Source organism: Bufo gargarizans, chromosome 2 (assembly GCF_014858855.1).
Source record: "Bufo gargarizans isolate SCDJY-AF-19 chromosome 2, ASM1485885v1, whole genome shotgun sequence".
NCBI lineage: Eukaryota > Metazoa > Chordata > Amphibia > Anura > Bufonidae > Bufo > Bufo gargarizans.
This window is the reverse complement of record NC_058081.1, coordinates 369,701,640-369,716,464: the sequence shown is the minus strand read 5'-3', so window position 1 is coordinate 369,716,464 and position 14,825 is coordinate 369,701,640. Positions and strand designations below refer to the sequence as shown.

The window sequence follows — 14,825 nt, the reverse complement described above, 5'->3', positions numbered from 1 at the left end:
AATGTCTGAATGGAGCCTTACAGGGGGGGGGGGGGGGGTGATCAATGACAGGGGGGTGATCAATGACAGGGGGGTGATCAATGACAGGGGGGTAATCACCCATATAGACTCCCGGATCACCCCCCTGTCATTGATCACCCCCCTGGTAAGGCTCCATTCAGACGTCCGTATAATTTTTACGGATCCATGGATCGGATCCGCAAAACACATGCGGACGTCTGAATGGAGCCTTACAGGGGGGTTATCAATGACAGGGGGTGATCAGGGTGATCACCCCCCTGTCACTGATCACCCCCCCTGTAAGGCTCCATTCAGACATCCGCATGATTTTTTACGGATCCATGGATACATGGATCGGATCCACAAAACACATGTGGACGTCTGAATGGAGCCTTACAGGGGGGTTATCAATGACAGGGGGTGATCAGGGTGATCAGGGTGATCACCCCCCTGTCACTGATCACCCCCCCTGTAAGGCTCCATTCAGACATCCGCATGATTTTTTACGGATCCATGGATACATGGATCGGATCCACAAAACACATGCGGACGTCTGAATGGAGCCTTACAGGGGGGTAATCAATGACAGGGGGTGATCAGGGTGATCACCCCCCTGTCACTGATCACCCCCCCCCCTGTAAGGCTCCATTCAGACATCCGCATGATTTTTTACAGATCCATGGATACATGGATCGGATCCACAAAACACATGCGGACGTCTGAATGGAGCCTTACAGGGGGGTTATCAATGACAGGGGGTGATCAGGGTGATCACCCCCCTGTCACTGATCACCCCCTCTGTAAGGCTCCATTCAGACATCCGCATGATTTTTTACGGATCCATGGATACATGGATCGGATCCACAAAACACATGCGGACGTCTGAATGGAGCCTTACAGGGGGGTTATCAATGACAGGGGGTGATCAGGGTGATCACCCCCCTGTCACTGATCACCCCCCCTGTAAGGCTCCATTCAGACATCTGCATGATTTTTTACGGATCCATGGATACATGGATCGGATCCACAAAACACATGCGGACGTCTGAATAGAGCCTTACAGGGGGGTGATCAATGACAGGGGGGTGATCAGGGAGTGTATATGGGTGATCACCCGCCTGTCATTGATCACCCCCTGAAAGGCTCCATTCAGACGTCCGCATGTGTTTTGCGGATCCGATCCATGTATCCATGGATCCGTAAAAATCATGCGGACGTCTGAATGGAGCCTTACAGGGGGGTGATCAATGACAGGGGGTGATCAGGGAGTGTATATGGGTGATCACCCGCCTGTCATTGATCACCCCCCTGTAAGGCTCCATTTAGACGTCCGTATGCGTTTTGCGGATCCGATCCATGTATCCGTGGATCCGTAAAAATCATACGGACGTCTGAACGGAGCCTGACAGGGGGGTGATCAATGACAGGGCGGTGATCAATGACAGGGTGGTGATCAGGGAGTTTATATGGGGTGATCATGGGTGATCAGGGGTTTATAAGGGGTTAATAAGTGACGGGGGGGGGGGTGTAGTGTAGTGTGGTGTTTGGTGCGACTGTACTGACCTACCTGAGTCCTCTGGTGGTCGATCCTAACAAAAGGGACCACCAGAGGACCAGGTAGGAGGTATATTAGACGCTGTTATGAAAACAGCGTCTAATATACCTGTTAGGGGTTAAAAAATTCGGATCTCCAGCCTGCCAGCGAGCGATCGCCGCTGGCAGGCTGGAGATCCACTCGCTTACCTTCCATTCCTGTGAGCGCGCGCGCCTGTGTGCGCGCGTTCACAGGAAATCCCGGCCCTCGCGAGATGACGCATATATGCGTGACTCTGCGCAGGGCCGCCACCTCCGGACCGCACATCTGCGTTAGGCGGTCCGGAGGTGGTTAAGTACCGTATGGAGTTCAGCGTCTGTGAATGGAGCTTCCATAGTGGCAGAGTCAAGCGTGGAAAGCTTGGGAAGTAGGAGAGGCGGGTCGGGAGATTTACCCAGTACTTGAGGGGATGTTTGGGGCAGGTTGTAGAGATTTGAGTAGAAGGAGTGGAAAGTAGCCGCGATGTCAGTGGTTGTGTGAACCATACGATCCTGGGCGGTTTTGATAGCGGGAATGTGGGAGGTTGCCAGTCTTCCAATTAGAGCCCTTACCAACATACGTCCACTTTTGTTTCCGTATTCGTAGAATTTACTCCTGCAAATTTGTACCATACATTTATAGGATACATCTAGGAGGCTTTTAGCTTCCATACGTGCATTCTGGAGATCGTGAAGAGTTTGCAGGGTAAGTGCTCGTTTGTGGGAAAGTTCCAGGGAAGTGACTTTTTGTAGAGCAAGCTTAAAGGGACTCTGTCACCAGTTTCTGACCCCCACTTTTAAAAATATTGTTCTGTCCATGGAGCCCTTGTGATTACTATTGTGGTGTTATAAGCTAAATCTGCTGGCTCTTTTTGTTAAAAAAAAACGTTTTATCTAACCTGTCAGTCATATTGTTAAGGTGCCCAGGGCGTTGCTCATGGCCTGAAGATGCCGCCCGCCGTTGGTGCCCAGCTCCTCCTCTGCTGAAAATACTGAGATACGCCTCCGGCTCTCCCTCACTCCCCCCTCCTTCTTTTCTAAGATCCCGCGCGTGCGCACAGGCCTGTGCCTGATGCGCCCGTGCGGACTTTTCAGTTCAGCCTCATTGAGCGAAGTGCGCATGCGCGGGCACTTCGCTCAACCTCCCGATAACGCGAACACTGCCGCACGCGCGGGATCTTAGAAAAAAAGGAGGGTGGAGTGAGTAAGAGCCGGAGGCGTATCTAAGTATTTTCAGGCGGCGCTGACGAGAGCAGAGGAGGAGCTGGGCACCAACGGCGGCGGCGGCGGGCAGCATCTTCAGGCCATGAGCAACGCCCTGGGCACCTTAACAATATGACTGACAGGTTAGATAAAACGTTTTTTTAACAAAACGAGCCAGCAGATTTAGTTTATAACACCACAATAGTAATCACAAGGGCTCCATGGACAGAACAATATTTTTAAAAGTGGGGGTCAGAAACTGGTGACAGAGTCCCTTTAAGTGAGTGGGCTTTCTCCTTCTTGAGACGGGAGCCATGCTTAATGAGCACGCTTCGAAGAACACACTTCAAGGCCTCCCATTGGATAGGTATTGGGGTAGTATCCTCCATGTGATCCGACAAGAAGTTTTTCATACTGCAAGTGAGGCCAGCAGCACACCCCGCGTCAAGAAGGAGACTTTCGTTTAACCGCCACGTCCACTCCTGCCTAGAGAGGAAGGGCAAATTCAGGGAACAGTATATGGGAGCGTGGTCAGACCAAAGGATGTTTCCTATTTGTGTGGAGTCAAGCCAGGATAGGGCCGATTGCTGAAAAAGGATATGGTCAATGCGAATATATGAGCCATGGGGGGCAGAGTAAAAGGTGTAATCCTTATCAGCTGGGTGCTGGATCCGCCAGGGATCGCGTAATTGTAATTGGAGCAGTGCCCGTTTGACCTTTTTAATGGTGGAGTATGTGAGGGAGGCATGTCCAGTCGAATTGTCAAGTGTAGGGTCAAGCATCAGATTAAGGTCACCACATAAAATAACAGTCCCCAGGAGCAACGGTATGACGTTATTATTAAGGTTTACAATGAAGGGAGCTTGATTTTGATTGGGGGCATACACGTTGAGGAAGGTCAATTCTTGGCCTCCAATAAGTAATGCGAGGGCCAAATATCTCCCATCTGGGTTGACAGTACATCCCAGCACTTGATGAGGTAAAGACTTGTGGATCACTATGGCGACTCCTTTAGTCTTATTTACCACATTGCAAAGTGCCAGGTTGTGTAGTGTCGATGTCGTATGTTCGGGGCGCTACCCTCCTTAAAGTGCGTTTCTTGGAAACAGACAACATGTACCTTTCGGCAATGGAAATGGTGAAGTACCTGGGCCCTTTTTTCGGGAGTGTTGAGACCCTTTGCGTTGAATGATGCGATCTTCAGTGACCCCATTGCTGTGGGGGGAGGGGGGAAAGGGAAAAGAAACTCAAGGGAGGAACGGGGAAACGACCGACAAAAAACAAAGAGAATAAAACAATTAGAAGTAAGCAAATAGGAGGAAAACCCTGAGAAGGGAAGGTAGAGTAATTTTAAGTGACCCAAAGGTCCAAAGAGGCTGTCACTCGGGGCAGACACCCCTAGGGAAAGTCTCTACTTATTTGGGGGAGAAAGTGGCAGCCAGACAAGAGCTGACCTGCCACAACACCGGTAGATGCAAATGGAAACTTATAAGCACCAGCAGTTTTAGAGCATAAAGACAGAGAAAAAGAATGGGCAAACAACTAAGAACCAGTAAGCAACATTCAGCAAGTTAAAGCTTTAGTAGTCCCAGGCAGGTTAAGCAGGAAGCCCCTCAGGTGGTAAGATGAGGTGGGGATCCACGACTTGAGTAGCCTGGTCCTTTCTGGTGTTGTCCTCCTGAGGACGGAGCAGAAGATCTGGGTGCTCTTTCAGCAGGTGATGGGCGCTGTCGCCCCGTCGACTCAGAGGCAGGTGGGAGAAGAGATGGCTAGGGCCCCAGATCAACTGGCGGCAAGTCCAGCTGCTGCAGAAAGTGGGGAAGATCTGTAGGGTCCCGCAGGGTGACAACTTGATCCTTGGGGCCCACAAGTAGAGCAAAAGGAAAGCCCCAGCGGTAAGGGATATTGCGCTCTTTGAGAAGGTGCAAGAGTGGGCGCAGGGCAGCGCGCTGGGCTAGGGTATAGCGGGATAAGTCCTGTAGCAAGATAAAGGGGACGCCGTCATAGGACAGAGACGACATCTGTCGGGCTTTGAGCAGAATCTGATCCTTGATGGCATAAAAGTGGACTCTGCAGATGACGTCCCTTGGCTTTGAGGGGTCAGGATTGGGGGGCCTCAATGCCCTATGGGCTCTGTCGATTTCGATGTTGGAGCCTGGCGGACGTACCAGGAGGTCGTTGAAAATGTTCACATTGGTAGGTAGAAGTACCGTCTGTGTTATTGACTCAGGGAGGCCTCTGATCCGAATATTGTTGCTGATACTACATTTTTAATGCTGATATATGTAGCTGTGTGCAGCTTCTAGCCAACAGCAGCGGTTACAGGAGCTAGAGACCTGCATGATCAGCTGATAGCAGGGACAACTTTATCAGGAAAGGTTGTCCATTACCATGTAATCATTCATCCTAGTTGGTTTCTCATATGTTTTTGTTTTTAAATACAACATGAATTATGGTAGCTTTAATACAATTAAAACTTATAAATGCTGTTATCTGAGGTTTAAACTCTAATCAGCCTGTTAATGAGGGGCCTGGATGTATTTCTGGAGTATAATAATATTACAGGCTATCGCTACTAGAGAGGGGTCGTTGATCCAGGGAGTTAGTCTAATTGGAGTCGGGAAGGAATTTTCTTCCCCTAAAGTGGGGAAAATTGGCTTCTACCTCATAGGGTTTTTCTTTTTTTTTTTTCTTCCTCTGGATCAACTTGCAGCATAACAGGCCGAGCTGGATGGACAGATGTCTTTTATCAGCCTTACAAACCATGTTATGTTACTAAATACAGTACTATCTGATACCCTGTAATAGAGCTACACAAAAATAGTGTTTTTCAATTCTTACTATTACTATTGCTGAAACAGGGGATTCCTGCAGGCAAATCATATCTTCAGCTATCAGTTATCAGCATGACTGAACCATAGCATGCACATTTGGCTCAGCTGAATATGCTTTATATGTATGCTGGAGACTGGAGAGATGAGTAGCTGTCTGATTTATATTTCCTGTAACATGACAAGTTAAATGAACCATCGAACAGCCCTCAAAAACATTAGATCAACCCTTAAAGATGCCTTTTTATGGTGGTGTATGATAATGACACACCGGATGAAGGATTAGTCTGTGGAACTAATGGAAAGTAAAAATAAAACACTGTTCCCTCAAAACGATTAAAAGTAATTATCATTAAAACAAAAATGCTATAAATGCAATGAATGATGAGCGAATTTCTGAAAATATGTTTACTGTTTGATTCGTCTAAATCCTGTGTGTAATTCGATTCAGATGATATTCGATTCAATTCTACCTGAATTAAAAGTGCTTCAAGCTGCATGAAAAGCCTCTTTCTCTCCCACTCTGTCTCTCACTCATTAGACAGCCACACAACCATAATAACCTTATTTTAACAGGTCATACAACGTTAAATGCAAACAATATCAAAATAAATACACCTAGTTTTTTGGCTTAAAAATAGTGATGAAAATGACTGATCAAAACTCTGCCGTATGAAAGCTGCCATAACAATAGTAGAGATTCTGGAGAACATTAATATTTAACAGAGCGGAAGGAATTGGGATGAATAGACTACAAACGGTCATCTATGTTAGTTGGCCACCACTAGCCTCACATAAGTCAAGAGTCTGTCGAGAATGTGGTTTGCCCATTCTACTTGTTCTGATGGATCTTTATGTCCTGCATTTCTCACAACTATTATATTCCACAAACCAGGCTAGTTTTCTGTATAACCCGATGATTGGTTTTACAATAGGGCCGTAAGGTGATCTCAGCCTCTACAAAGGTAGGATTATTGTCACGAGGGTGTCAAGAGCCACGCCTGACTCCGTTGTACCCGGGGTCAGGAGGTCGCAGCGGTTGGCTGCACGCTCTATGTCAGATAGGGAAGTTTCCTTATTGTAGCTTTCTGGGTTTGCTTTACAAACCCTTTTGGCTCACTCAGGGATCCGTAGCTCCTTCTCTCAGCTGTTCCTTGTCCAGCACTCCCAATCCTCCTTATATTCCCCTCTCACACTTCTCTGGTTGCCAGATATAGAGCTTCCTGCCTGGACATCTATTCTGACCCACTGGAGCTGTGTTGCTGCGTTCTCTGGTAGTTGATCCAGAACGCTACCCTCCGGATCCCTGTTGGACCTTTGTGGACAGTTGTTGTCGTCCACCTGGGTGTTTGTGTTTGTCTGTGTTTGTCTGTCCTCCCCCTGGTGTTTCCCACTTAGTGCAGTGGTGCGGACTAGCGATCCCACCGGCCCGTTCATTATCTAGGGCTCATTTCAGGGAAAGCCAGGGTTTAGGCACGTGATCGCCGCACGGGTGAGGAACCCGTCTAGGGACGACAGGGCAGGCAGGTACCAGCTGCAAGGTGAGTTAGGGGTCACCACCTTTCCCTCTCCCTTGTGCAGGGCCTTCCCTGTTTTCCTCCCTGTGTGTGTTGCCGGTCATTACAATTATAGTTTTCGTGGGATGAGAAGAAATGAGAGGTTCCTTCATGGTAAAAAGAGTGGGAAACACAGAATTTGTTGTCCTCATCAGAGAAGGTATAAAGTTATGTTTTCTCCTTGTGTCTACCGGGGTATGTGCGTTAGAAAAATGCCTGCTAAACCTGGCCGGTCTTCTAATGTGAATGGAGATGTCCCAAGCAAGGGCTTAGCATGTTGAATTTTGGTGAGACAAGCTGCCAAGAGAGGAGTCTGGTAGCAAAATACTCCCCTCTCTTTAATGAGAGGACATGCATGTGTATGTGGAGGATGGGAGGAATAGCTGTTGATTGAATCACCATTTGGAAGGGCAGATCACTGTCTTTAAATATACAGTGCTGCCCATAATTAATCATACCCCTGGCAAAAGTTACTTTTATTCAACCAGCAAGTATTTTTTTGACGGGAAATGACATAGGTGTCTCCCAAAAGATAATAAAACGATGTACAAGAGGCATTATTGTGGAAAAAAAAACATTTCTCAACTTTTATTTACATTTGAGCAAAAAGTGTCCAGTCCAAAATTATTCATACCCTTCTCAATAATCAATAGAAAAGCCTTTATTGGCTATTACAGCAATCAAATGCTTCCTATAATTGCAGACCAGCTTTTTGCATGTCTCCACAGGTATTTTTGCCCATTCATCTTTAGCAATAAGCTCCAAATCTTTCAGGTTGGAGGATCTTCTTGCCATCACCCTGATCTTTAGCTCCCTCCACAGATTCTCAATTAGATTCAAGTCTGGACTCTGGCTGGGCCACTCCAAAACGTTAATGTTGTTGTCTGCTAACCATTTCTTCACCACTTTTGCTGTGTGTTTTGGGTCATTGTCATGCTGAAATGTCCACTGGTGCCCAAGGCCAAGTTTCTCTGCAGACTGCCTGATGTTGTCGTTGAGAATCCTCATATATTGCTCTTTTTTCATGGTGCCGTTTACTGTGATTAGGTTTCCTGGTCCACTGGCTGAAAAACACCCCCAAAGCATTAGGTTCCCACCACCATGTTTGACAGTAGGGATGGTGTTCTTTGGGTTGAAGGCTTCTCCTTTTTTTACACCAAATGAAGGAAACATCATTGTGACCAAACAATTCAATTTTTGTTTCATCTGACCATAACACCGAAGACCAGAAGTCTTCTTCTTTGTCCAGATGAGCTTTTGCAAAGGCCAAGCAATATGGCCAGCCTTAGGCCAATGAATAAATCTTAGGAGGAGCACATAAATGCTGCGCTTTTACCAAACTGCAAAGGGTGCAGAGAAATATAGACTAGAGTGTGAATTAGTTCATGAATTTCAGTTTTAAGATATTTTATGACTATTTATAGTATTTTAATCTGGAACTACATGTTGATGAACAGTAATGCAGCTATTCATTCACAATCAATTATGGTAGACTTCTTCAGAATGTCTGAAGAGCCCTGTAATCTGTGCATTGTCTTTTTATAACCAGGTCTGCATTGTTCAGAAAAATGATACAAAGAAAATGTATGCAATGAAATACATGAACAAACAGAAATGTGTGGAGCGCAATGAAGTGAGGAATGTGTTTAAAGAACTGCAGATCATGCAAGGGCTGGAGCATCCATTTCTAGTCAACCTCTGGTAAGTAATTTATTAGTTGCTTGGTAAGTGACACAGAAAAGGTAGGTCAACTAGATCCTTGAACTGTGTGTTGATGAATGTGTGGATGGTTACTATGATCAGGATTCCTGAATTGTCCCTTTGACGTTTGATTTATAACATTGTATTAATAAACTTTAGAACACGGAGGGGTAGAGCTGAAAGTTAGGCTGTCTGGTGACACAGTCAAGGATCTTGACCTGCAGCTCTCATTTGGAGTACAAAATGCTCCTGTGTGCTTCAAAAAATTTTCAGTGAAACATTTCTTTGCCGAGTCTTAGAACTAGTGATCACAGCTATTTTAAATTTCTATACATAAAAAAATAAGTTTTTGAAAGAGTCAGCCTATAGCAGCACTGTTTTATATGTAAATTCTAGTTTAAAAATGGCTAAATGAGACTTTTTTCCCCTAAAAATAGTCTTGTCTATCATTGTATTGTGAAATTAAGGCTAGTTGAACAAATATATTTATCATTTGAAATGATGATGCTGGAGTGCTCTATGTCTTACACTGGCACTGTCATAGAATTTTTTTCATCTAGTTTGCCCTGCTGAAATTAACCCTGTTTAATTTAAAGGGGTATTCTGGTAAGTAACTTAATTTTTGAAAAACTGCATTAAGACTGCACGCTTTGACCCAACCAGAACCCATACCTATACATATAACCAGATTGTCATTTTACCTTGCAATCCATTTGTCTAGCTCCTGTGTGAACCTGCAATACACTGAGAGTATCATGGTGGCTGATCTTCCCTCACAAAACTTCTAAGACTACAAACCCCACAATCCCTCGAAGTGTTGATGTTTATTGATTGCCTGATATATAGTCCAGTCACTCAGTAAGCGCCAGCACACTAACACTCCCATTTGTTTCACAAGACATTTAGCTAGAGAACTGAGCATGCTCAACATACTGAGCATGCTCGACCTAACAAAGACTCAGAACTACAGGTCGATGCCATGGTAATTTATAAGGAAACACAGTGGGTAGCAGAGGAAGAAAACTACCTTTATAACTACTGAACAGTAAATATGTGAAATTTACATTATATTAGGCAATTATTGCTGATGAATTAGTCTAAAACATAAGTTATATTTTTGGTAACTGGAATACCCTTTTAAAGGCTTTGTCCAAGCTGCAGAACCCCCGTCCATATGACCAGTTTTGACATATTGACATCAGTTTGCGGAGGTTTGCCAACTTCGGATCTCCTGTATTAGTCAGTGAAGATCTACTAGTAAGTACAGATCCAGTGGTGGAACTACTGCCGTAGCAGCACTACAGAGGCATTCTGCTGTGTGGGGGCACTAGGGAGCTATTCAACTGTATTTGGGCACTAAGGGGGCATAACTACTGTGTGGAGGCACTAAGGCACTGAGAGACCATAGATGGATAGTTAGAGTGCATAGATACAGTAGGTAGATACTGGAGATAGTGTCAGGATCTGTACTCAGGGTGCGGTCAGCAATGACAGACCTCTAGCAGAGACAGCAACTTAAAAATGTCCAAACCATTTATATTCTGGTATGCAGCACAACAAAAAACAGCATCCAAGTTATCACCAGCACCAACATAACATAAACAAAAGAAATAAACGCCTGCCGGTCTGAATGATACCTAGACAAGTTGTCTCAGTCTCACCAATACAGTGCAGTTCACACAGGGGAAAATCAGGCTGAGACAGCTAGCAGGTCAGCTAGCTTCACAGGCTTTCTGACCGTGACTGACAGTCTGAGGCAACTTTTTATTCCCCGGTAATGATTCTCAGCAGCCACACCTGGGATCACCTCAGGCTAGGGGAAATAGCCATGCTGGAGGGGTGTGGACTGTCAGGTCCCTCTCCCAAACCTACCCACCAGTGCAAAATAATCCAGCCCAGAACAGAATCTAAAACCTTGGTTAGCCTTAGATAGTGCACCTTCTCTTTGTCCATAGGAATATCGGATGAGCCATGAACCCACAGCAGCGTTCTAGATTTCAGTTATCTCACCCAGCTGAGGATAGTGGGTGAAATATGCACCCCTTCCAGCACTTTACCGTATACCTTACCATACATACTGTAGTCTGTAGATAGATAGATAAATAGATAGATATGAGATAGATAGATAGATAGATAAACAGAGTACATAGATACAGTAGATAGATGATAGATAGATAGATACAGTAGATAGATAGACAGACAAAGTTTATATAAACACTAGCAGAAGGACCCTGCTTCACACTGGTATATTTCGTCTATTTCATTTAATGTTTGTGTGTGTCCTTAAAATATATCGACAGTATCCCCCCATAACGTGACCTCTACAGCTCCTGCCCCCTTAAAAGTGACCTTCACAGCACCATACCCCTTAACCCTGACCCTCCACAGTGTCCCACCTCCTTAAAATGGGACCTCCACAGCAGCCCACCCCCTTAACTTTGACTTTCACAGCAGCCAGCCCCTTTAACAGTGAGTTCCACAGCACCCCAACCCCTTGACAGTGACCTCCACACCGGCGTGCCCCCTTCACAGTGACCTCTACAGCACCCCACCCCTTAACAGTGACCTTCATAGGGGACAGTCCCCTTTAACAGAGAAATACACAGTGCCTGCCCCTTTAACAGTGACTGCCACAGTACCCCTCTCTCTTAACAGTAACCTCACAGTACCCTGCTGCCTTAACTGTGACCTCCACCATTCCCTGCCCCCTTAACAGAGAAATACACAGTGCCTGCCCCTTTAACAGTGACTGCCACAGTACCCCTCTCTCTTAACAGTGATCTCACAGTACCCCGCTTTCCCTTTAATAGTGGCCTCCACAGTCCACTCCTCCCTTAACAGTGACCTCCATAGCAGCTGCCCCTTTAATAGTGGCCTCAATAGTTCCCTGCCCCCTTAACAGTGACCTCCACAGTGCCCGCCACTTTAACAGTGACCTCCACAGCGGCCTGACAATTAGCCAATCAAATTCCTTTTCTTACTGTGCATTATTGTCTTTAATTGACAGTATATTAAACCCCATAGAATTGGTATACAGTTAAGGTCATGTGAGTTACATCAGCCTCTACAACAACGTTGGCTAAATAACTCCCACATAAGCTGTCTTATACTAAGAATGTCCTCAGTTGCCTATAGCAACCAATCAGAGCTCATATTAATGACCTGTAGCAAAATAGAAGCTGAGCTGTGATTGGTTGCTATATGCAATCTGATGAATATCCAGGTTAACTGCCACAACAGCCAACAGAAAATGGCTCCTGTAGCTGTAAAAAATGTTGTGATTGTAAATACGACGTTGCGGATACGTTTAGCAAACATACACACATACACTCAGCTTTATATATTAGATATTGGATATACCATATACTTATGCCCATTGTTGCAGCAGAAAAAAATAAACTGTATTAGTCTAGAAAAAAATAAAAATGAGAAATGACTCTAATATGCCATTGCCTTTTAAGCATTGTGATTTCAGTTCTTGGGTCATCATTGAAAGCGGAGATATACAACAGTAGATGAGCCTTGGCAGCCCTATGAAATTAAAATGGAAAATTTATTATGGAAATGTTCCTGCCCAGACAATAATGAAACTGTGGGACAGCCTCCAAAAAAGCCCATTAGTGCTTCCCAGCCGAGTGCTGATTTGTTAGACAGTTAAAAAAAAAAAAAAAAAGCGTGAAAACTGGTAGCTTAGAAAATTGCAAGTCTCACACAGAATTTCATTTTCACACATTTCAATCATTTCTGCCTTGTCTCTTGTATATGGACTCTATCAGTGTGACCTTGTGATCAAGTCTTTAGTGCTAGGACTTAAATATGTATAACATTTTATCCAGGATTGTGGAGCACAAAAGACGCACATTATGGCGCATTTCATATTTAAACCATAATTTGCAACTTTTTGGTCGGCTGGATTTACTATAATTCGCCAGAAATTGGTGTAAATCATAGCTGAAGTCTATGCCAGCCCCTAGCTGGCGTAAACCTCAGTTTCTGGGGCACAGAGTGCCAGGGATGTGACTAATTTATTAAGAGGCACCTGGCGCATCTCATCACACAGGGGATCAAGACTGGAGGATGGGAATGCTAGTCTTGGTAAATGTCCCCCATTGTTCCATGGGAAAAATCTGCAGATTTAGTACTCTTACCAGCAACACGAGAGACACCCACTGTAAACAGCTGGGTCCTTGCCCCTCATCAGTACAGATCACGTATTGGTCAGAGCATTGTCTAAAACAGTTGTCTATGCAATGAGGCATATCTTTACTGAGAAACAGTTCTTCCGAGTTGTGTCTAAAGCATCTAATCCTCCCAAACAGTACCCTGCTGGTTTAAGGCTACTTTCACACTAGCGTTAATATTTTCCGGTATTGAGTTTCGTCAAAGGATCTCAATACCGGAAAAAAACGCTTCAGTTTTGTCTCTATTCATTGTCAATGGGGACAAAATGTAACTGAACAGAACGGAGCGCACCAAAATGCATTCCGCTTCGTTCCCAGACCGGAGAGCAAAATGCAGCATGCTGCGTTTTTTTTTCCATCCTGGGATGCGGAGCAAGACGGATCCGTCATGACACACAGTGCAAGTCAATGGGGACGGATCAGTTTTCTCTGACACAATCTGACTCAATAGAAAACTGATCTGTCCCCCATTGACTTTCAATGGACTTTCAATAGCCGTCTTGGCTATGTTACAGATGATACAACCGCATCCCTTCATAACGGATGCAGATGGTTGTATTATCAGTAACGGAAGCGTTTTTGCTGAACCCTGCCGGATCCAGTAACAACGCTAGTGTGAAAGTAGCCTAAAGCTGGTGGAGAATCCTGGGCAAAAAATGTGGTGGGGATACAGTACAGGGCAGGTGGCTAAGTACAGGGCAGGGGGCACAGACTCACCATTTTTGGTCAGGCTGGCAGTGAGTCCTAAGCAGGAGGTTGGCAGCATTAGCTGGCTGACAGGCTGCAGCGGTGCTCAGAGGAATGAGACAGCGCTGCTGCTCATGGTTGCTCCAGCTTTTTGGCTGTCTGTTACAGCCGGCGAAGGAGGTCAGCAGCTCTACATAGGAGGTAGGCAGGCAAGAGAGGCAGTGGGCTGGCCGGGAGGGCAGTTGGGCTGCCAGGCAGGCAGGCAGTCACATCCAGGGTCCTCATGGTGCTTCTTGTCATCTGGGAGCGGGCTCTGTTCATCACTCGAAATGATTGGTGGAGAAGCAGCTTCCGCTCACTGCTGCTCCACCAATCAGATAACACAGTGCAGCAGCGGAGAGGTAGGAGAATCCCTCTCTCCCCTCTCCTCTTGTTTATGTATGCAGCGTTACAGCCCCCACCTCCCCTCAGACAGATAAAATATTAAATAAATGAAAAAACATTAAATTATTAGAAATATGGCCCTGCTGGCCACACCCCTGCTACTGCTTCCGGGCCCCAACTAAGCTCAGGCCCCGAAGCAGTCGCTTGCCCGATAGCTGCTGTGTCTTCTCAGTTGAAAACAGTACCATCCCTGGGCAGAGTTTTCACAGAAAGTCATAGGCCCTGATTTATCATGCCTTCACTCCAGAATTCTGGCTTTAAAAAAGTCACATGAATGAGGCTTTTGCAACTTTTGGAGTTAATATTGTGACATTATTGCATTTTTACACCACTCACTTTAAAAGAGGGCGTGGTTAGCTACGTTAATGAGTTTGTTCAAGACTTTTTTTTAATGGTAGCAAAAAAGTCACCATTTTACTCCAGTTGCAGGGTAGAGTAGGTAAACTGGAGTCGTTTTTCTAGACTAAAGTGTTAGGTTTAAGAATAAGCCAAATTTATCAAACAACATGTGACATTTAATACATATGACATAAAGTACTCCAACACAGACTCAAGTAAGACTGTCTTCAGATATTCCCTTCATAGTAAATTCTCCCCAAAATATCTCTGATATCTTTAGGACAATTTGACGTTGACAAGAATAGTAACTT

At 45.3% G+C, this 14,825-nt stretch overlaps 1 protein-coding gene across 1 annotated transcript in view; it reads left to right on the top strand.

Moving 5' to 3' along the window:
* The window catches only part of STK32A (serine/threonine kinase 32A), a 283,690-nt gene that overhangs the window by 121,478 nt on the left and 147,387 nt on the right, over positions 1–14,825 (top strand). The window contains exon 4 of the mRNA XM_044277548.1: positions 8,712–8,863. Within this exon, the coding sequence (XP_044133483.1) occupies positions 8,712–8,863 (152 nt within the window). The remainder of the gene's footprint in view (positions 1–8,711; positions 8,864–14,825) is intronic.